This window comes from Mytilus edulis, chromosome 8 (assembly GCF_963676685.1).
Source record: "Mytilus edulis chromosome 8, xbMytEdul2.2, whole genome shotgun sequence".
In the NCBI taxonomy this organism is placed as follows: Eukaryota; Metazoa; Mollusca; class Bivalvia; order Mytilida; family Mytilidae; genus Mytilus; species Mytilus edulis.
Genome location: NC_092351.1, coordinates 13,129,521 through 13,152,217, shown reverse-complemented (window position 1 = coordinate 13,152,217; position 22,697 = coordinate 13,129,521). Strand labels below are relative to the sequence as shown.

At 30.7% G+C, this 22,697-nt stretch overlaps 1 protein-coding gene across 1 annotated transcript; it reads left to right on the top strand.

Moving 5' to 3' along the window:
- The first annotated feature begins 227 nt into the window (after nucleotides 1-227).
- LOC139484853 (translation factor Guf1, mitochondrial-like) lies at nucleotides 228-21,379 on the top strand. Its single transcript, XM_071268851.1, has 18 exons — nucleotides 228-496; nucleotides 1,834-1,900; nucleotides 2,723-2,834; nucleotides 3,338-3,486; nucleotides 4,795-4,875; nucleotides 5,275-5,436; nucleotides 6,063-6,127; nucleotides 6,907-7,019; nucleotides 7,465-7,555; nucleotides 10,015-10,144; nucleotides 12,801-12,910; nucleotides 13,429-13,556; nucleotides 14,390-14,460; nucleotides 15,836-15,937; nucleotides 16,897-17,030; nucleotides 17,774-17,819; nucleotides 18,599-18,811; nucleotides 21,234-21,379. The coding sequence occupies exons 1-18, from the start codon at nucleotides 402-404 to the stop codon at nucleotides 21,357-21,359; spliced, it is 1,995 nt and encodes a 664-aa protein (XP_071124952.1). The 5' UTR covers nucleotides 228-401; the 3' UTR covers nucleotides 21,360-21,379.
- Nucleotides 21,380-22,697: the final 1,318 nt, after the last annotated feature.

Sequence of the window (22,697 nt, the reverse complement as noted above, 5' to 3'; positions counted from 1 at the left end):
CCTGAAAAACCCCATGATTCTACATAATCCCTAATTATACAAATTCACTGTAGCATATATACATAATAACAGACAAAACATGAGCTCTAGTGAGCTCTTTAACCTACTATGAAAATTTCTGCTTGTCAGAAAAGCTGAAAAAAATGTTCTTCGGGGTGAGTTTTTATTTAAAAGTATTCTTAGTGGATCTCGTGATATTTCAGATTGTTCAATAAGGGAACAATCTAGGTACTTCTCTCTGCCTCGTTTTGAATCAAAGATGTCAGCCCCCATCTCCCTTGGAAATGTCAAATAGAATACGAAGCAAATTAAAGTTATTTTGATGTATTAGACGGAAATATGAGTAACATTCATTTATAATTGAATAATCTTCCAAAAACAACATCAACATTACATCGACAATGATGTTTTTGTGGAGAATTCCAACTTTTTCCTCGACTTGTCGTATGTGCAAACGATGCGAGCAGAAAATATTTAGCATAAAAAGAAATTCCAGGCATGTCTTAACATTCATTCACATAATTTCAGAGTGTATTATTGAATTTCTATCTCTATACGCTTCAAGTGCATAAGAAGGATTAGTTTTGGAATTTTGGGACTGAAAAGGTACATGTTCAGTTGTTCATTCTCTTTGGCAGAAAATAACTCAACTTTTTTAGGAATATCCTTCTGTAGTCTGTCTACATGTTGTACAATCGGTCATCATGTTGGTTCGTTTAGACTTGTAGGTTATTGTACTTTTCACACAGGAAACCTCTGCATTGATGTCACTATGCTTATACATGTACCATTGTATACCAGCTTACAAAACTAGTGCAGAATACGTTTTTTTCTACTAGGAAAAAAAATATTGATTATTCTAAAGATGTGTGTTCATTGTTATGTTCAGTAATGTGTAACAATGCAGATATTCTAATGGCCATTTCATACCTGACTTCTGAATGCCTTAAATCATTTCAAACTTCCAAAACATCCCACTTCAGCATATCCCGACTCCATTGTTTTGTTATTTTACATTCCATTAAGCATCATCAATCTTAATGGCAGACCAATCAGGCCGAGCAAATCATATTTAAAAAAAAAAATGACAAGCAACTTATGTCTCTTTGTCTGCACATGATTTTTCCAAGAAAAAAAACCATCACACATTTTCCAAAACGAAAGAAAAACTTTGAGAAACAAACAATATTAATGCCATATTTTTGTTCAAGAATATAGAGTAGGTTAATAAAAAACAATATTTACCATGTTTACATATACTACATGATATCAAAAGAACCGAAATACCGTACGTAACGTTCCCGATTTTGATTCTGTTGTTAGGGAATAAGCTGTGACGTTCTTTAAGTTATGACGTCATATTCGATGTAAACAAAAGAAACGCTTTCATCAGGTAACGTTTTTTCATATCAAACAATTATTAAAATTGAATTTGTATTGAGATCCAATCTTATATTTTACTAGACTGATAAATATACATTTTTTCAAAGTCTCATGCAAACAAGACAGGTATCTGCGCAAAAGCGGAGAGAACCGAACAGGAAGTAGATCTGAAAAAAAAAGTTAACGATTTTGAGTTCATTAGTTGAATGAAAAATTCGGGAAATTTTCCCGATTTTTTAATTTTTTTTTTTTTATTGATTTTTCTACCGTAATTGGGGACTTCGTCCCCATAATATATATAATAGTCCCAGCCAGAAGCATGATAAGTGAATATTCATTATAATTTCATATAAAATCCCATTGATGTCAAATTTCATGGCTAATAATGAGGTTTCCTGTTTAATGAACCCTTATAATAATTTAATAAGATAAATGATATATTTTTTCCAGAATTATTTCACCACACAGTAATAGTACAAGAAATCTTTTCACTTCTCTTGGACTACAGACTAAATTGGTAAGATTTTGTAATTTTTATCCCCCACCTAAGATAATAGAGGGGCATTATGTTTTCTGGTCTGTGCGTCCGTTCATTCATCCGTCTGTGCGTCCATCTGTGTGTCTGTTCGCTTCAGGTTAAAGTTTTTGGTCAAGGTAGTTTTTGATGAAGTTGAAGTCCAATCACCTTCAAACTTAGTACACATGTTCCCCATGATATGATCTTTCTAATTTTAATGCCAAATTATAGTTTTGACCCCAATTTCATGGTCCACTGAACATAGAAAATGATAGTGCGAAATTCAGGTTAAAGTTTTTGGTCAAGGTAGTTTTTGATGAAGTTAAAGTTACATCAACTTGAAACTTAGTACACATGTTCCCTATGATATGATATTTCTAATTTTTATTCCAAATTAAAGTTTTTACCCAATTTCACGGTCCACTGAACATAGAAAATGATAGTGCGAGTGGGGCATCTGTGTACTATGGACACATTCTTGTTTTAAGAAGTTTTTGACTTAAAAGGCATTGCTTATTGCTATATTTGAATAATGTACAGTATTAAAATCAAGTCCGGCTACACATAGCATTTAATGTGGAAAAAATAAACAACTGTTCATGTTTATAGCTATGGCAACACTGATTTGAGAGCAAACACAATTGCGAAAACATTTATTACATGATAAGTGCAAAAATCTAAAGAAATATTTAACATGTTTAAGTTCTTCCACGATATTATTTTTTTTTACATCAAAATTTCTTTCACATACTGTAACATCACTTGACCCTTTCGAATTCACTATAAGATATATCACACATCATCTTGTTTTTAAAATTACAGGAGAAGATAGATTTACTACAGTTCCCAGCAGATCTTATCAGAAATTTCAGTATTATTGCTCATGTAGACCATGGTAAAAGTACACTAGCTGACAGACTATTGGAAATTACAGGTAAAAGACAACCATTATACTACTTATGTTTAAATCAAGTCAGTCAAAGTAATTGATTAGGCATACTAGGTTTATAGATCTTCATTTATTCTTATCCTAATACTTTACCAAAGATATTATGTTTATAATAATTATAGACTACTGAATGTTGTTAAAGTGAATTCTAACAACATACACATAAGAAATGGAAATGTTGTTACAAATGAAAACTAAACGACAATTAAAATAAATCACACTTAAAGAGCTTGAAAAAAAATGAATTGATATGCTTCTTGCTCAACTGCTCGTATAAAATTCTGATGAATATTAATTTGGAAAAATTGACCACAAAACACTGGTTGTCCAATACCAACTTTGGTTTTATAAATTCTTGATTGTATTTTTTTCAATTATACATGCAGACCGCTTTAAAAGCAGTTTGTTTTTGTGATTGTAATACTATTTAGAGCAGCTGATATTTTATGAGCTTTCATCTTGCATTCCTTTATTGTTTATATTTACAGGTACCATATCAAGTAACACAAAGAATGAACAGGTGTTAGACAAACTACAGGTAGAGAGGGAAAGAGGAATTACAGTGAAAGCTCAAACAGCCTCATTATTTTATGAATATAAAGGACAGACATATCTCCTTAACCTAGTGGACACACCAGTAAGTACAGATTGCATATACTATCTAACATGCCTAAAGCAAACAAATTCTAGTATTAGCTGCTTATACATTTAATATAAGAAGGAGAAGATGTGATATGATTGCCAACTATCCACCAGAGATCAAGTTTTGTAAATGTTAGGTCACCATCATGACCATTCATACTTCAACAATGAGGAAAACCCATAGTGTATTGTACATATAGTTAGAAATAAACGGCCTGACATAAAAAAATTATGGAACAAATAAATTGATTTTATAATACACCTTATCGCTAATCAGGCTGACCCGGCCGCTTGAACTTTTGACGCATACAACAATCACTTTTCCATTGTGGCGTCAGATATTTTGCTTTATGACGTCAAAATTTTACGGGAACCTGTGTGATATCCAGTATTGGCTGACAAATAGCTATAAGGTGTATTAAAAAACAACAACATTTAAACAAAAAAGCAAGAATGACTTAATCAATGACATTCACTGATTATAGGCTTTGGACGGTAGTGGTACTGCTCAACTTAAGACAAAACTGTAACAACAGGTGAAAAAAACTTGACTCATCAGATTGACATAAAACACAGAAAAAAAATAGCATCACAAAGACTGAAGACAAACAAAATAATTATCAAAGACCTAAATATATCTTGTATAATTAACCAAATATTGTCAATAGTCACAATGAAACTCTTTAGACATTACAACTGCATATATCATTCTTCAAATCTTGAATTTTTGTTCCTTTTTTTTACTATTAAAAATAAATTGCAAGAGGTCATCTAGCATGTCTATATGTAGATTCTGAAATGGCAAATAATCTGTTGATGGCATTGTACATCTGTCAAGTTATCATACATTTATTATGTCCCTTTGTCCATTTATTTGAATCTATAAAGTAAAATTTTTGAAAAGATTATTATTTTATTTGTCTTTACTTGTAATATGAATTAGAGCTAATTTTTAATACAATGGAGCTTGTATAGAGAGACCTTTCGATTCCCAGACCACCTATTTTAGGAAAACAACACCAGAGGATGTCTTTTACAATATGAACACATGTAGCCCACTTTTATGTCCCAATATTACAGTAACTTTGTGCATTGTAGAATGTAAAGTAGCAAATAAAAAATTTGCTTCTAATCATGTACATGTAGAACTTGCATGTAATAAACTAATAAATTAAAAAAAAAAGTATTATAATGATAATAATAGATCAGCCAAAAAAGAAAAATGTCTTTTTAAAAATGATATGTAGTCATAATATACAATTAATAAACTATTTACTTACTTACTTTATATATTATTTTCCAGGGACATGTAGATTTTAATTATGAAGTATCCAGATCACTAAGGGCATGTGAAGGTGTTATTCTACTTGTTGACGCTAATCAGGTAAGCTTTTATTGCAAATGGTTCTTTCGTTAATTTTTTTTATTTAAATAGGTAACTATGTTCATGATGTTTTCTATGGTCTTTTATGTTATTTTGCACTATACATGTGTATTATGTTTTTTGGGGAAAATCCTTAAAATCAACACTTGAATAAAATTGTTATATAAATGTAATGAAATGATAAGCTTAAGATACAAATCCGGTTTCTAAAGAAAGATAACTATGTAAAAAAGCTTTATTCTACTTTTTCGTTTTTTTTAATGGAAAGTTAACTCATCATTTTAAGATTTTTTTAGTTATTTTAGCATGTGCCTTTCACATATATCAAACTGTTTTGAGTAACTGTTCTAAATGAAGTAGAAATATTGAAATGTTATGTAAATTGTACTCTATTTATAGGGTGTACAAGCTCAGACTGTTGCTAACTTTTTCTTGGCATTTGAGGCAGACTTGACAATTTTACCTGTCCTCAACAAAATTGACTTACCTGGGGCTGATGTGGAGACAGTACAGAAACAAATGAAAAATGTATTTGATATTGAACCTCATGAAATATTACAGGTGAATTGTTTCTTGTGGCTTTATTCGTCATGGTTTGCAAAATAAAAATTCTTATTGGAGATGAAAAATTACCTAGTACACCCGTAGATGAATATGTCGTTTTAATGGAAAAAACATCAAGGTTGAAAAAAGTAAACAACTTAGTGTATAGTTGTACAACAAAAAGAATTCTGAGTGGTTTTAAGTAATGGCAGACAAATTTGCATTCAACTGTAAATAAGTCTTTTTATAAAATAGTCAGGGATTAAAGCTTCATTTAAATGGTTCTTTACTAAAAACAAAAAAAATCGGCTTGCTTGGATATATTGACCAGTATGCTACAAAACAAAATGACTACTAGTAAAATATGAAAACTGCAAAATACTTCAATTAATTTGACTTTGTGTTATAATGATTGATAAACTCTCAAATTTGATTTACTGTAAACTTTACACTGTGTCAGATAACAACTTGGACTTTAATAACCACCTAGCTATTTTAGATTGAAGAGGGTTGCCTTGTATGAATTTTATGATTTTAAACAATTAGACGTTTTATTATCTCCTCCCACTGTTCCCTCCTTTGTAATTTTTATACTTCCCAGTATATCCTGATAATATGTTATTGTAATATGTTGATTATTGTAGGTATCAGCTAAGCATGGTACAGGTGTAGAAGAGGTGTTAAAAGCTGTGATAGATAGAATCCCTCCGTAAGACATACAACAAGTAAACTGTGTATTACACTTATTGTGCTAATTAATGTATATCCAGATGCATGTGGTTTTCTTAAGTAGATTTTGATGACTTTAGAGTTTCTTAGTTATGACAAAACACACAGTATCTTAGGAAAATTAATTTATGTGTTTCTGAATCATTTTTCTAGAACCTTCATCGTGATTGCTCAAAACCACCATTTGAAAGCTAAGGATGTCTAAATATAAAACATTATCAAGTTTTTCTGTATACAGAACTATAGATATTGACCTAAAGTGAGCCATGCATGGTATCACAAACTAAAGATTTTTAGAGAGAGAGAGAGCTCAGAGTTTGAGCCAATGACATAGGCATATAATGAAAAAATGATTACTGCAATACTTCAGTATGCACAGAATTTTAAAGTTTTATCCTCTGTTTTTTATAACAAAGCATACAACATGCAGGTTTTACTGTTTAACAAATTTCTATATGAATCATCAGAAATGATGAACAGAAAATCAAATTTTGTAGAAAACTGACTTTTTAGTGGACAAAATCATAGTAAAACAAATAACATTTTTGTGTGGAAGAGGACAATGAAACAGGAATTCATTTACACAATATTACACAAAATATATTTTAGATAGTAAAACCATAAACCTTTAGTTGTGTTCATGTCTTGCAAATACAAAATTAGTTCTATTAAAACAACTTACAGTTGCATTTGTAGAGAAAAACTACTTCTGCCAAAGCCACCACATATCTGACATTTTCACCATTTAATGTTTTCCAGACCTACTACAGATATCAAGAAACCATTTAAAGGATTAGTATTTGATTCTACATATGAGAAGTTTAAAGGAGCTGTAACTAATGTTAGTGTCAAAGATGGAGTGGTTAAAAAAGGTTTGTGTGGTATTCTATATAAAAATTATATATCATAGGACTTAAATGTTCATGCAAATGAACTTCATTGTTGACTTTCATATAAGTGCAATTTAAAAAAAAAAGTAATAATAAAATTGAAAATGAAAATGGGGAATGTGTCAAAGAGACAACAATCCTACCAAAGAGTAGAAAACAGAGTAAGTCCACCAATGGGTCTTCAACACAGCGAGAAAATCTCACACCAGAGGCGGCTTCAGCTGGCCCCTAAACAAATTGTTTTTTTGTTCAATAAAAATGGACATCACACTTAACTCCAAAACTATATAAATAAGTTTATATTTAATTATGTTTATAGAATGATCTGCTACCTGCTCAGCATTAATAGCTTTCAATGGAAGACACATATATAAAGTTGAATGTAATGAACACCTCTTAAACATAATCATACCTTGACTCTTTTCAGGAGATAAGATAGTATCAGCTCATACAAAGAAGAGTTATGAAGTTCAAGATGTTGGCATTTTATACCCAGAACAAACATCAACAGGTTGCTTGTATGTGCAGATTACTTCAAATTAGGGATTTTTATCACATTAACTGACAATATAGAGACTAAGAAACTTATTGCAGCAATGTCATGTTGTCACCTTTAGGACTCAGCCAATTTTATGTGATACATTAGGGTTGTGGTACAAAGAGGGAGAATTGGAAGATACATACATTTATGAAAAGGGTCTTAGAAAAAAGTGCCAGTAAATGAGAGCTTTCATTTTGAATTAAAATATATAAAATGATTTTAACAAAGACATTTTCATATAAAACAAAAAAGTAAACTGTTTCTGTAATAAAGATCTTGAGTTTCAAGCTACATTTTTTTTTACCTCTTTTAACATTCAAAAACTAATAGTCGACCCTTGATCATGTTAATCTTATAAAAACTTTGTAATTTTATCTAATCTCATATTATAAAGAATACTTAGGCCACACCAATTTGATTCCTTGTTCGACGGACCCGCCTGCACCTATTTTTTTCAAACCAGAATTTTTTTATTTTTTTTATATTCCTGCTTCCCGCATCCAGAAATGTAATCATGTCCATTTCCCGCACCGTTTTTTTTGTGTAAATATTATATAAAGATATCAACATTTGTTTTTAAAATCACAGTCTAACCTGTATGTAACGATTTTAAACATAAAAGCACCCCACTGTGACCCCACCACACTGTGTAAATATCTGTGAGAATATTTGTTTCAGCATGAAACCTATTTATCCAAAGTGGGAGTGCTCCAATATAAATTTATAACAGCGGAATTACCTGAAAAGAACAAATAATTGGTTTCTTTCCCCCTTGCTTATATTCCCTATAAAAAAATGTTCGTTGTTAGAATAAAGTACAAAGAACTTCTGAAGGATTTGCCTTCAACTGCAATTATATTGTATGCTGGCGAAACAAAACTATCTATAGCCGCTGCATGTTTATGCACCTGTCCTTATTGATTCAGGGGCCTGTCGTTCAGCAGTTATTGTTTGTAGATGTTGTTCATTGGTATTTTCCTGTTTGGATATTTAAATTAGATCGTTGGTTTTCCTGTTCGAATTGTGTACGCTAATAATTTTGGGGTCCTATATAGCTTGCTGTTTGGTCTGTATCAAAGCCCTGTGTAAAAGGCCGTACTTTGACCTGTGTTTGTTTTATCAGGTTGAGAACAACCCTCCCTCAGACAAGGGGTCATTCTTCTGATGTTGAATAGAAAATAGAAATACCAAGGATTTGTCTAGTTCTTCTATACAAAACTTTTGAAAACTTAGAATTTTGTACTCAAAAAGAGGAGAGTTACATCATATTTTAAACAACTTTTTCTAAAAGAGGGGTCCACTTATTTTGAAAAATATTAAACTGTTAAAGTAAATGTGTTAGTTTAACATGGTTAAAGTCCAGAAATATTACAAAATTCTTGGACATGTTTTGACCATTTAATACGAGATAGATATATAGTTCTTTGAGAAAATATGAGCCTTTTTGCACAAACAAATATATTATAACTTATATTGATCCCTCATACAACATGTAAAAGGGATATTTATAACATTAAGGGGTTGCCCCCAAACTGACTTATGACTTGGATGGAGAATTGTCTCATTGTCAGTCACACATACATAGACCAGATTGAATTATTTCTTGGTGAACAGGGAAAAATACTTCAGAAATTAAAGAAATGTCAAAGTACAAGTGATAAATCAAGTTTACATATTGTCAATCTTACTATTATATGTTTACAAAAAAAATTTTATAATCGCTCGCCTTTACTTTTCAAGCTTCGCCTCAAAAATTTGCAAATTAAATATTTTTTTATTAAAATTTTCAAATCGCTCGCTTGTCCCTAATTTTGGAGTCAAAATATCCGTAGAACAAGAAATTAAATTGGTGTGGCCTTACAGTGAAATAGGTATAAAAACAAGAATGTGTCCCAAGTACATGGATGCCCCATCCGCACTATCATTTTCTTTGTTCAGTGGACCATGAAAATGGGACAAAATCTCATCAATAACTACCTCGTCCAAAAACTTCAACCTGAAGCGAGAAAGACAGACAGACGGACAAACAGATGGACAACAGACAAACAAATGAACAGACGAACAAATGAACAAACAGACACACAGACCAGAAAAAGTAATGCCCATAAATGGGGCATAATAATTACTTAATAAATTCAATCCTCCAGTCATGCTAGTATAAGTTTAATGTTTTTCTTGCCTTTTTATGTATACTTTATTTTATGAAAGGAATTATGCCATTCAAACTTTTTTCAAAGAAAACAATTCTGCTGCAAGCTGGATGGATTATGCACTAAATTTAACATTAATTTATGATGGTTATACTGCAAACATTTGACAACCAATAATATATTAAAATATTACTTGAAAATGAAATTCCCTAAGATGACTTAATTTCAATCTCTTTTTAGATACAGTATTTCCAAGATAACTTGTAATTTTATTTTTTTGTTGTAGATATGGAGGCCAGGTGGGATATATGATGGCTAATATTAAGTCTATGACAGATGTGTGGATAGGAGATACATTATATCATGAGAAATCTCCTGTTGAAGCCTTGCCAGGATTTAAACCTGCTAAACCAATGGTAAAAATGTGCTCTGTATATGGTTAATGATCACTTTATTTAGTGTTAATTTGATTTGTTCTCGATAGTTGTGGATCAAGGATTATATAAAAGGTGCAGCTAACCAAGGTAACTTTAGGATTGTCCTTGTAAAAATTCGTGAATTACCCATATATGTCGCTCAATATGGGACACCAGCCCCTAAAAAAGTTACGGAAATCAACCTCTTTTAGTTTACAGGTGCATAAACAAACTATTTTCTATTGAAATGAGTTCAATATGATTGCATTTTAAACCGTTTGTATTTATAGTTGGCATATTATCTCACAATTTTTAGAATAGCATTTTACCCTGATGTATATATAACAGTTAACCTCTGTATAACACACCTCTTTTAAAAACATTCAGCTCATTACTTTGAAGTCTGCAAACATACAAAAAAAGAGTCAGTTAGATGTACCCCAACATCTGGAATATTAGCACCCCTGCTTTGAAATAGGTATTATGGTTTAATTATATTCTGTATATCTGTCCCTTACACCATTCATAACATTTTAATGAGAATGACAAATTATAATCATCTTATTTAGAATCAAATATGTCAAATAAATTTGTACTGTCTGAAGAATTTTTATGTCACTAGCTCATTTTTGGGGAAAGACGGCTTCAAGCCGTCAATTCCCTAATGGGGTTGGCCAGAGTATTATTCCCTCACGTCAATCATTTTGTTTTGATAGTTTGGAAACCCCCTCAAAATGTCATACTGAAATTGATGACAAGGAGAACAGATTGACTTTAAATACATTTTTTACACATTTCCCTTCTGTTTTTCATGAAATTATCGTATATTGGGCTTTCCCTTACACTATATACGTTTCTTTTACAGTCCGGAAAAATCAGTATTACGAAATATTCTAAATATATCGACCCTAGTGACGTCATTGTTGGAATGCCACACTACACAGGGATATCCTTTATTCATTATAAAAATCATTTACATTACTTGTATACTAATTTAAAATCCGTATTTGTTAAATATAAACCTAATGATGTTTGCTGTAGTGTAGATGATTCGCACACCAACATGAAATGCTTGAATCTGAGGCTATAATAAGATAATATGTAGGTCAACTTTCGCGGTAAACAATGTCAATGGGGATACATGAGATTGGGGAGAGAAACGGCAGGTTTTATTGTTTCTGTAAAGTTCTGTTTTTAGAATCTTCCTCCAATTCAGGAGCACCTCAATTGATGAGTAATTTTACACTAAAATCAAAGTAAATGTTTCTGAACATTTAAAATGTGACCTTTAGTATATGATAAGTAGTCTTCTATATAAAAAAAATGTGTACCAACATAATTATTGAAATGGTTAAAAAAAAAAATGTTGCTTTTTGTAGTTTATACATATTGAGATTGGGGAGAGCAACTGCAGTTTTCATTCTTTCTGTAAAGTTATGTTTTAGAATCTTTCTCCAATTAAGGAGCACCTCAATTGATGAGTAATTACCCACTAAAATGAAAGTTAATGTATATGAACACTAAAAATGTCACATTAAGTATATATATGATAAGTAGTCATCAATTAAAAAATAATTTTGCGTACCAACATAATTATTGTAATGGTCATTTTTTTTCTCATTTTTCTTTAAATATTGCTTTTTGTAGTTTAAAGCTATTTATTCATGAATTTTACAGATATATCAAAATGTGGGATCTGCAAACAAACTTCACACAGCTTTTATATCAATCATATTTGATTTTATAAGTACATGTATCCCTGTGATGTGAGTTGTAACTGGGAACTTTATCAATGGAAAATTAAAACTGAATAGATTTTTCAGTCCTCAATTTCTTGAGAATATTGTCACAAAAAATTGAGAATAGTCTTAGCCTGCCGTTCAGTTGTACATAATTAAAATTTTAAAATATAATGTATTCCTAAGTCAGGAATCTGATGTACAGTAGTTGTCGTTTGTTTATGTAATATATACGTGTTTCTCGTTTCTCGTTTTGTTTATATAGATAAGACCGTTGGTTTTTCCCGTTTGAATGGTTTTACACTAGTAATTTTGGGGCCCTTTATAGCTTGTTGTTCGGTGTGAGCTAAGGCTCCGTGTTGAAGGCCGTACTTTAACCTATAATGGTTTACTTTTTAAATTGTTATTTGTATGGAGAGTTGTCTCATTGGCACTCACACCACATCTTCCTATATCTATAGTAGTTGTTAAATTCAATTGAATTTTAGATAATTAACTCCCAACTTAAATAAAATGTTTTGATTTAGAAGGTGCAGATCTCATTGGTCCAAATTGTCTCTATGATGAATTCTTGACTAAGGAAATGAAATAACAATAAACAACAAGTAGTTTCATTATTGTCAGCCTTTCTATATGTTCTAGCTGTTCTTTTGCTCATTCTTTGTATGTAGACTATCAAAAGATACCCCCCTAAAAATTGGAACAATGGCCGTCTTTTCCCTTCAGAGCTTTTCAGCTCTTTGATTTTCTTTGCTGACGTCAATGTAAAAACATGTAAAGAATATTAATCTATTTGTTTGAGTAACTATACGTCAGATGATTTGATCATCTTGCGATTGGTTCAAAACTGTATCTGGTGAAGCTTTTAAGTGTGATGCGCTTTCAGATCAATTAGATTATGCATCATATTTTTACAGGTATTTGCTGGGATATATCCTATGGACCAGTCAGAATATCAATCTCTAAAAATGGCTTTAGAAAAACTAACAATGAATGATCCCAGTGTATCAGTCAGTAATGACAATAGGTAGGTACTGTATGTTTAGAATGCAATAAAGGATTGTAATATCAGTATCAAATGAGGAGATGCGGTTGTGATTAAAATGAGACAACTATCCATTAGAGCCAAAATGATGTGGATTTGATAATTGAAATGGAAATGTTTGAATCAGAAATGAGTGTATTTGCTTTGCAAGGATATTTGGGTGCCTCCAATCTTTTTTCATGCACTACACAATTGAAGAATTTACATTGTTAAAAGTTGTGGTATTTAAGGAGGTTAGGTCTAGAAGTACTTTAAAATGATATCTTCTCCATTATACAAACATCAATATCATTATGGCAGTTATTCTTGATTTTACTCTATGACACTTATCTGTGTTAAGAGTTTTATTTAAAATATGTATTATTCTTGCAGTTGTTTGAGATTGAATTTTTCATTAATGTTTAATTTTAACTGTGGGTTATACTATGCATAAAATTGACACATGCAGCTATACAGGTGGATATGCCAGTGTATAACTAATGATTTTTTTCTATTTAAAGTGAAGCTTTGGGTGTAGGATTCCGTCTGGGATTTTTAGGCTTGCTACACATGGATGTATTTAACCAGAGATTAGAACAGGAATACGATGCTTCAGTTATACCTACTGCTCCTAATGTCTCATATAAAGGTATAATTACAGTAAAACTTATCCATAATGGATTTCCAAATTATAAGCAAAGGGTGCATGGGGGTGCTATTTTTTCAGACCCTAACTACCCATAAAATTTTCTTTTTACATCAAATATTTACAAACTTGTAAGGAAAATTCAACTATACACAGTATATTAATTTGAGTGCCTCAAATTCCTCCCACTAGAATCAGTTTTTGAACAGCATTAAGCACATTCAAATCTTGTATGTATTCAATAATGTCTTCTATCTCTGAAGCTTGTAGAGATGAATAACAGAATTTCTGACAATGTTTTTATATAGTACATGTATGTCTGTGTTTTTATGTTTATTACTAATTTGGATGATTAACTGGACAGAACATTTAAGCTTTATAAATTCTTCATAAAAAGTGCTTCAGTAGAAGTGTAGCTACAAGTTTCTGTCCTTCATATTCTTAACTATAAATTCTAGGTTAGACATATATGTTTTTATTTAAAAACAATCATTCATACATAATAACGTACACTATTTCAACATAGCGAACAATGTTGCAGTGAAATTCAGAAATCATTGTTCAACCTAGAAAACTTTATGTAGTGTATGGAAAGAGAGACAACTCTGAAAATCTCATAAACATTAAATTCATGAAATTACAGTATGAATACATTGTCATAATATAAAATCACTCACTTTTTTGTAGGGTAAAATAATTAAAAATTTGATTAACACAATTTGATAAAAAAAATACACTCATAGTAAGTTTTTATAAATTACAGTGCTGGTGTGTAAATTAATGATATATGATGATTATTCAAACTTTATTTATAATTAAAAGTACATATTTTGTAGTAAAATTAAAAGGTGACAAGAATATAAAGTTTTATGGTGCTGAGGAGATAATTATACTTAATCCATGTAAAGTAAGTCACAATGAAGATTTTATATGTTGTTATTGTTCTAAAAGCTGTATTCCCTGCAAATATAGACAGCTTTCATATTAGGGGTCATCCATAATTGTCAACTATTTTCCAAAGTGTATAAAAAGCACACTTGGAAGAGGGGGTTAAAAAATCAAGATTTTTACCGTACGCTTTTTTTTTCAGAACTTTTTTGTGTTTTTTTTTATTACAGCAATGAAGCCATTTATCATCTATTTGTTTGAAAATAACATGAAATTGTACATTTAAAGTAGCATGTTTCAAAATATATGCAAGCATCACAGATGCATGTCATAAAATAAAACAGTTAGATATGTTTCAGTTTATTTTCAATGCAAATTTCTATATTAATCTAAACTATAATAGAAAAGATATTCTTTTTAAGAATGATTGATTCTGGTCTTGAAATCTGTATATAGTTGATTTACACTTTTTGAGGGAGGGTGGGAGGTCTGAAAAAGTTTATGTTTTGTACACTTTGGAAATGGTTGACAATTATGGATCACTCCTTAGTGGTCAACAAATATTAATTGTATGATGATGTATACAGTTGGACATCTCGAGATGCTGCTAGCGAACTTGATTTTCTTTCAAAGTTGATATTGACACTGTGGATGCAAGTTATAACTCATCACATCAGTTACATTTAATTCTTGTCTCACTTCTTGAAGGGGAGACTACTACATGTATTACTATCAAATACACTTGTATAAATCATTTAATCTATCTATTACAAATCCACCAGTTTATTGTTCTGAATTATTTTTTGTGTAACAATAGTAAATTAATGTACCATTCTGCTACAGTGTAATGTAATCCCACTTACTAACATATGAATAATAGGTTGGTTTTTTTTTGGAAACCAAATTGGTAGACACCCAAAGAATCAAATCCACTAAAGTAGACATCTAAATGTCCTTTTAGGGTAATGTTTGTTCTTTTCAATTGATGGGTCTGTGTTGCATAGTTTTTACTGTAAACATATTTTATTAAAGAAATCATTATCTATATAGCTAAAGACATAAATACGAAATATTCAAAAGATTCAATAACTGGGATTAGGAAACAAAAGCAGTGCTCTTATATAAATCCATCTTCCTAGTCTTTAGTTTTCTATTTTGTGTTTTTTTCTTTTAGCCATGGTGTTGTCAGTTTATTTTCAATTTATGAGTTTTAGTGTCCCTTTAGTATCTTTTGCCTATCTTTTAATGAATTGAAACTATTTGGACTTAACATTATATAAAGGGAACCTTATTTTATAATCTTATTTCCTTTTATGGTGATCAACTATAAAGATTGAAACATATACAAAGACTGTTCATACAAAAGTAATATAACATGTATATCTTACTTACAGTTACCAGATCCTAGTATAATAGAAGCCCAGTATGAGCCTATGGTGTATAGTACTATAATAGTACCTGTTGATTATATTGGTGACATTAATCCACTTTGTATGGTAAGGTTAAAAACTGTTTTTGTTGATTAAATGTGATACTTGTAATCAAAACTTGATTTTAATGCAATTTGTATGTAACAATTTTTTTCATTGGCTAAAAGTTGCCGTCAAATCCACAGTTGACCAGGCGTAACTAAGGAGGGACAACCATTTTGAAATGATTGAATCAACAAATGTTCGATTACTACTATAAAATCCAAAATAAAATAACTCCTACCTCAAATTTGCCGTTTTTAAGTTATTTTATCCGAATTTGAAGCGTACAGGTAACGTAATAACCTCCAGTTTGTAAGTTTGTATTTGTATGACGTCACATTTACCTATGACGTCTTAATTTGCGCCAAAATCATTCATGAAGTTTCGCGGATTTTTTATTATTTGTCAAATTTAGACATTTTTCCAAGTTTTATCTTATTATTTCTTTTTGAAATGCATTAGAATCGGAATAACAGTACTGTAGTTGAAGAGTTGCCACCGTTAATTTTGATTTGATGGTCGCAAATCTCTGTTTTACTGTCTCCGCTACGCGTCACCAGTAAAACTGCATTTGAGACCGTCAAATCTACAATTGACGGTGGCAACTCTTCAACTACAGTACTGTTATTCCTTAATTTGAAAGACATTCATTATAATATTGAATCAGTAAAAGTAGGCAAATCATTTTAATCTGTGCACTTTTGTTTTAAGAAGATTTAGCAGGCTTTCTTTCTATTTCTTAAGTACACTGTATGTGAAAACAAATGTTAGTTATAAGCTAATGTGCTGTTTTATTGTATAATCATGATACTTTAGTATTACAACTCTGTATTGAAACCTCACAGCAAATAATTTTTTTTTTAAGATACTATTCTTTAAATTTTAGATGTCATTAAATACCGCTATTCTATCAGGATAAGGAAAAGAGAACATTTTAAATTTGATTTTGTGTTTCTGAATAATAAACTTTAATTATGTTTTAGGAAAGAAGAGGTGAAATATTAGACCAAAGTTATATTGATGATACAAGAATTATGTTTAAAGTTATTTTCCCGTTGAATGAGATTTTGATAGATTTCTATGACGAATTAAAATCTGTTTCATCGGGATATGCAAGGTATGCTATAACTGCAAATGCTAGAATTTCTTTTGGATAAATGGACATGGGATAAATATGATGAAATAATAGTTTTTCCATTCATATTACCTGTGTTTTTGTTTGGTCTTGTTTATCATTTTTATGGCTAATCTAGGACCTGTCATAAATGAAAAAGTGTGAACTGCATATTTTCCACACACATTTCTGTTGATCTCGTTAATATTCTGCTGTAGGATTTTTCCTTAATCTTTTTAAATAATCATTATTAGATGAAGGGATTCCCATGCTATATCTGATCATATATTATGATATTTATCAATTATCCCTATCAAACTGCCTCTGTAGTACATGTATATATATCAATTGTTATTAAAATACATTGGTTGCAGTAAAGTTATGTACTGTTTTGTCATTCTTTGAATTTTACCTATATTTTTAAATTCTTGTATTTGGTATTCTATAAATAAATGTTGGTAGAACAAAGATTTTATCATGAAACTTGTTTGGTAGTTAGTCTCTTCAAAATGTATAAACTTTATATTTCATCCCATTTGCCAATTTATAGACGTTTTTCAATTTCCCAGTATTTGGATCTTGGAGGATTTCTATTGTTTTTAATGTCTACTTTTTGTTGGATGCTTCAGATATGACATACATTTATAAAAATGTTCCTCTTCAGTTCTTTTTCCATAATTTTGAGCTGAGTAATTTAAAAATTGTCAGATATAAGCTTTGAGTAATGTTTGAACTATCTGTTTCAGTTTTGATTATGAAGATCATGGATATCAGGAGTCAGATTTAGTGAAGGTTGGTAGAATAGGAAGATAGTTGTGTTTCTAACATTATACCATTTTAAACAAACAGAGCATAAACTTATCATCAAATTATGTGAGCAACATGAATGGTGCAACCAGCGCAGCAGAATATGCTGAACTTTTGGGAAGCACATGTGATAAATCCCAGTTTTGGTGTAATTTTGTCTTTCTGCACAGAACATGATAACTCAAGAATTTTTAACGCAATGTTGTATTCAGTAAAAATTGTTTAATCAACTTGCAATGACCTAATCTTTTTGATGTTACGACAGTCTTCTGATCTTCATAATTTTGGTGAAATAAATATAAAGCAAATCAGTGCCCAAAATCAGTTTTTGCCAGTGAAAGGATAAGACACAATAAGCATTTTTATGTTTGAATAGGTTTTCACCCAATGGCTGTGCTGAATATTAATTCAAAATAAAATAAAGAGATGTATTTATGAGACAACTATTCATCAAAGTTCAAATGAAGTGGATTAAAGCAATTATAGGCATCCTCACAGTCTTCAACAATGAGATAAAACATCACTTATCGTTGGCTATAAAAGGCCCAACATAAAAAAATGAACAAATCAATTGATAAAACTAATGGCATAATTTTTAACAAAACAAATATGATAGACTTAAACAAAGGACAACCACTGAACTACACGTTATTGAATTTCCAGTGGTTTTATTGCAGTGTAATATTAGGGCTAATTTGGCCCCAACTCTTTGTGTATGTTAATTCAAAATATGCTCATTATATAACCATAAATGTTTTTTGTAGATAATCTATTTATTGAATGGAAAAGAATTAGATGAACTTACAATGATAAGCCATATAACTAAAGCCAGACAGAAAGGCAGAGAGATTGTAGAGAAACTGTGTAAATCTATACCAAGACAATTGTTTAAAGTATCTGTACAGGCCTGTGTTGGTGGTAAAGTGTTAGCTAGGGAAGATATTCAACCTTACAGGAAAGATGTTACCGCAAAATGTGTAAGTTAAAATCAGATCTGTATTTTCAAAGGCATATACATGCTTAAACACTAGCTCATTGTTGTTTTGTTCTGTTATCTAGGCAGTGGCTTAAATTTGAAAAGGTTCGAGTACCACCTTTTATGGTTGTTTGTATTGTTAAAATGTTTGATAGAAACATCTGTTGGTTCATGTAACATCTTCACTACACATATTGTTAGATTAAGTAAACAAGAGACAATGGAGACATGGACTGATGTATATCTACTATTATTAAGGCCAATTAAAATCAATTGATAGATTTTCATCCCCGCCCGCCCCTCTGAAATCTTCCCGCCCCGATTTTTTTTATTTTTGAAAAAAAAAAAAAAAAAAACGATTTCCGGATTTTGTTTATTTCCGTTACCGGTAACTGTCGATAATTTCGTTTCATGTAAAACTTCCTGTTTCAAATTTCGGTTTTCGTATTTCTTAGAGTATTCTTACTGAATGATTAAGTCGATATTATCTGCTGAAATAGGATGACAACAATCACAACATCATTTATCGAGAATATAGATTGATTACGAGAAGGGCGTGAAATATTCGGGTTACAAGTAATATGCTGTGTCCAAGAACTCAAATCGCCTTATGTCACAAATGACACAAATGTTTGTGAGTAAAACACCTTGGATTTATTTTATTTATGCAATGACTTTGTGTCAAGAAATTTGGACTGTGCATAAAACCCAAAAGCGTGAGAATAGTGAAACACATTTGACTGGAATAAAGAAATTGACACAAGCGTGAACCTTTTGGTTGGTGACCGTATATTGAGTTCATAAAATCGACAAATATGCGCATTTTTATTTTATTAATTTATAGCAAGCTCATAGATTTAGATTTAGCCATGCCTTTCGTTTTTTGCAGAAAAAACAGCAAACATCCTCTGTTCCAATATCCATGATAGAGTCATTAAAAAACTTTATGTTCTACATTGTAATTATGTTTGCATCTTGCATACATGTGTATTAAGGACCAACCCTAATATTTCAACACTTTTTAAATTTTCATTCTATTCTGTACTTATCGTACTCGTGTTGCATACCAATGGATTTGCTTCATTTTATTAGGACAACAAAACATTACTTATAAAGCAAATTACATATGATGTACGTAGTTTAACTGACGAGAGTGTTTCTCTACATTTCTGCTGTTTACTATATAATAGGTTTCCAAAGCGGCAATTACATGTAGAACAGTGGTTGCCAATCAGAGATATGTATTTACGAATTTGAAAAAGCGGCATATCAGCATATGGAGTATATGTGTCTCAATTGATACGTAACTCTAGAGCTAGATCAAAGGACGTTGATTTTGTTGAACTGGGAATACTGCTTTCTCAAAAGTTGCTAAGACAGGGCTATGAATCAATCAAAAAAAGGTCATCACTCAAGCAATTTTATGGTCGCCATCATGAGCTGATAGGCCATTATGACAAAAGTGTGTCAGAAATCATATCTCAGTGATATTCTTCCTCAGTCATAACAACCTTCCATCATAACAGAACTGAACAAAGAAATAACATGACGGGTGCCGTATACGGTGCAGGATATGCTTACCCTTCAGGAGCACTAGGATTTCACTCCTGGTTTTTAGTGGAGTTCGTGTTGTTTCATACTTATTATTTGTAACTGTTGATGTAAATTTCTTTTGGTTTTGATTGTTATATATATAGATATATTGTCTTATACACAATACCTTATGGATGTATTTTCATGATATAAGCTTATAATTACACTTGCATATATGAATAACACTTGATAAGAAGGTTTCATATGAAATAAAATTTAAAAAATAAAATCCTCCCACCCGCCCCATTTTTTTCAAAAATGTGGATGAAAATCTACTAATTAATTTTAGTTGGCCTAAAAACACATGTTATTTTCATTTTAATGTAAAAAAAATCATTAGCTTGTGGAAGAGTTTTTTTTAATGATATTTTGAATTTTTGTTGTACATATATGTAACAGATAACATAAACTAATGTTTGTTAGCTAAGAAAATGTTGTATTTTACCATATTAGAAGGAATACAGTTTTATCAATCAGATTTATGCTAGAGATTTGATAAATGATATAAATGTATTGGTTATATGAAAACAAGTTTGATGACAATTTTCTGCTGTGTTCTAAATGTTCTAGAATGATAAGATGCACCAAGTTTTTAATTTGCAGTTAAAGCGTTAGGACTATGTTTAAATGAATACACATAGAGTTTTAAATGTCTCAGCTAATTTATCAGCTGCATATTATTTAGTTTATAGCCGAAAGGTCATAAAGGATATCTATAATTTATTAGGAATGCATAAAATGTTTAAAATGCATGAATAGTGATTGATTATAAAATTTTATTTTAATATGCATTGATTGAATTATACATTGTTTATATTTATATATTTCAGTATGGAGGAGATATCAGTAGAAAGAACAAGTTATTAAAGAGACAAGCGGAGGGGAAAAAGAAAATGAGAATGATAGGGAAAATCAGTGTGCCAAAAGACGTATTCATCAAAGTTTTGACTAAATAAATTATTGTATACTGATAAAATAATACCTTTGCTTACATTTAATATTACTTGGACGAAGGAATTTCACAATACTTTTGTTTATCAAAATTTGGAGGATTGATTTATTCACCAAAATCTTTTCTATATACACTCGCTATTAGTACTATTGCTTTCCAGTGTGGTATGTTTACCAATTCTCAGACCTTATCTTTACAAATATTTTTGTTATCTTAGTAATTGATTTTTTACCAAGATGATATATTTTTGTCCATTATCCTAAAAACCTCCATAGACGAAGAATTTTATAGGGGTATAAAAGTTCAAAATTAGGAGATTCACCTGCTGATCATTTAAAAAACAATGACTAAAAAGATGTGATCAAATAACAAAATTAAAAATATTCTAGTTTAAAATAGATCCAGGTGAGCAACACAGGCTCTTCATTGCCTCTAGTTACATCTTGGGCAAAACCCATAGAAGGTACACAGTCAAAAATATCAACAAAACATAGATTTCAATCATGATTATATTCTAGTCTACAATGTTTGAGGTTGGCCATTGTTGAAGATGTAAAATTGAGAATGGAAATGGGGAATGTGTCAAAGAGACAACAACCCGCCCAAATAAAAAACAACAGCAGAGGGTCACCAACAGGTCTTCAATGTAGCGAGAAATTCCCGCACCCGGAGGCGTCCTTCAGCTGGCCTGATAGATCCAAGTAAACAACAGTCTCTTTCAAACCTATTGTTTTTTTATATTTATTAAGTCTTCTACTGAACATGATTGTTAGAACAAAGATTTCATAGGTGTCGGTATTAAGAAAAAATCTTCAAATTTATATGTCTTTTATCATAGCAAAATGTCTCATATTTGCCTATTTTCAGAAACAGCAAACTAACATATAAACGTAAGGCAAATATCCCACCACTACTTTAAAACACAATAAATTTCTTTTTTAAGTGAAATTGGTATGAAACATACTGACATATATACATATTAATCACTGATATATAAAAATATCTCAAAGGACACAAAGGATGGTGTACTCTTTAATATAAAAAGCCCCAAAGATACAAGGGAGGAACCTTGCTTTCTTGCAAACCTTACCTGACCCAAAGGATAAATCAAAGAGCATGATTGCTATGAGGGATATGATTTCCATTGTTTTCATTGATACATGTATTATTATTATTTTCAAAAATAATTCAACTGCACATGTAAAATGTAATTTATGTATAAATCTGAATAGTTACTCTACTTTAAAAATAGCCAATCCTTGATACAAGTGTATGAACAATGTAATTATTGTGTTTTATTTTTGTACTATCATAATCAATTTCGAGTTTACTTTCCATCGTA

Bases quoted from the DNA above. Each gene is read 5' to 3' on its own strand.
- LOC139484853 (XM_071268851.1), top strand. From the start codon at position 402: ATGATGTTTTTGTGGAGAATTCCAACTTTTTCCTCGACTTGTCGTATG. The intron at 12,911-13,428 runs GTAGGTACTGTA...TTCTATTTAAAG, and splicing joins TCAGTCAGTAATGACAATAG to TGAAGCTTTGGGTGTAGGAT. The intron at 13,557-14,389 runs GTATAATTACAG...CATATTTTGTAG, and splicing joins TCCTAATGTCTCATATAAAG to TAAAATTAAAAGGTGACAAG.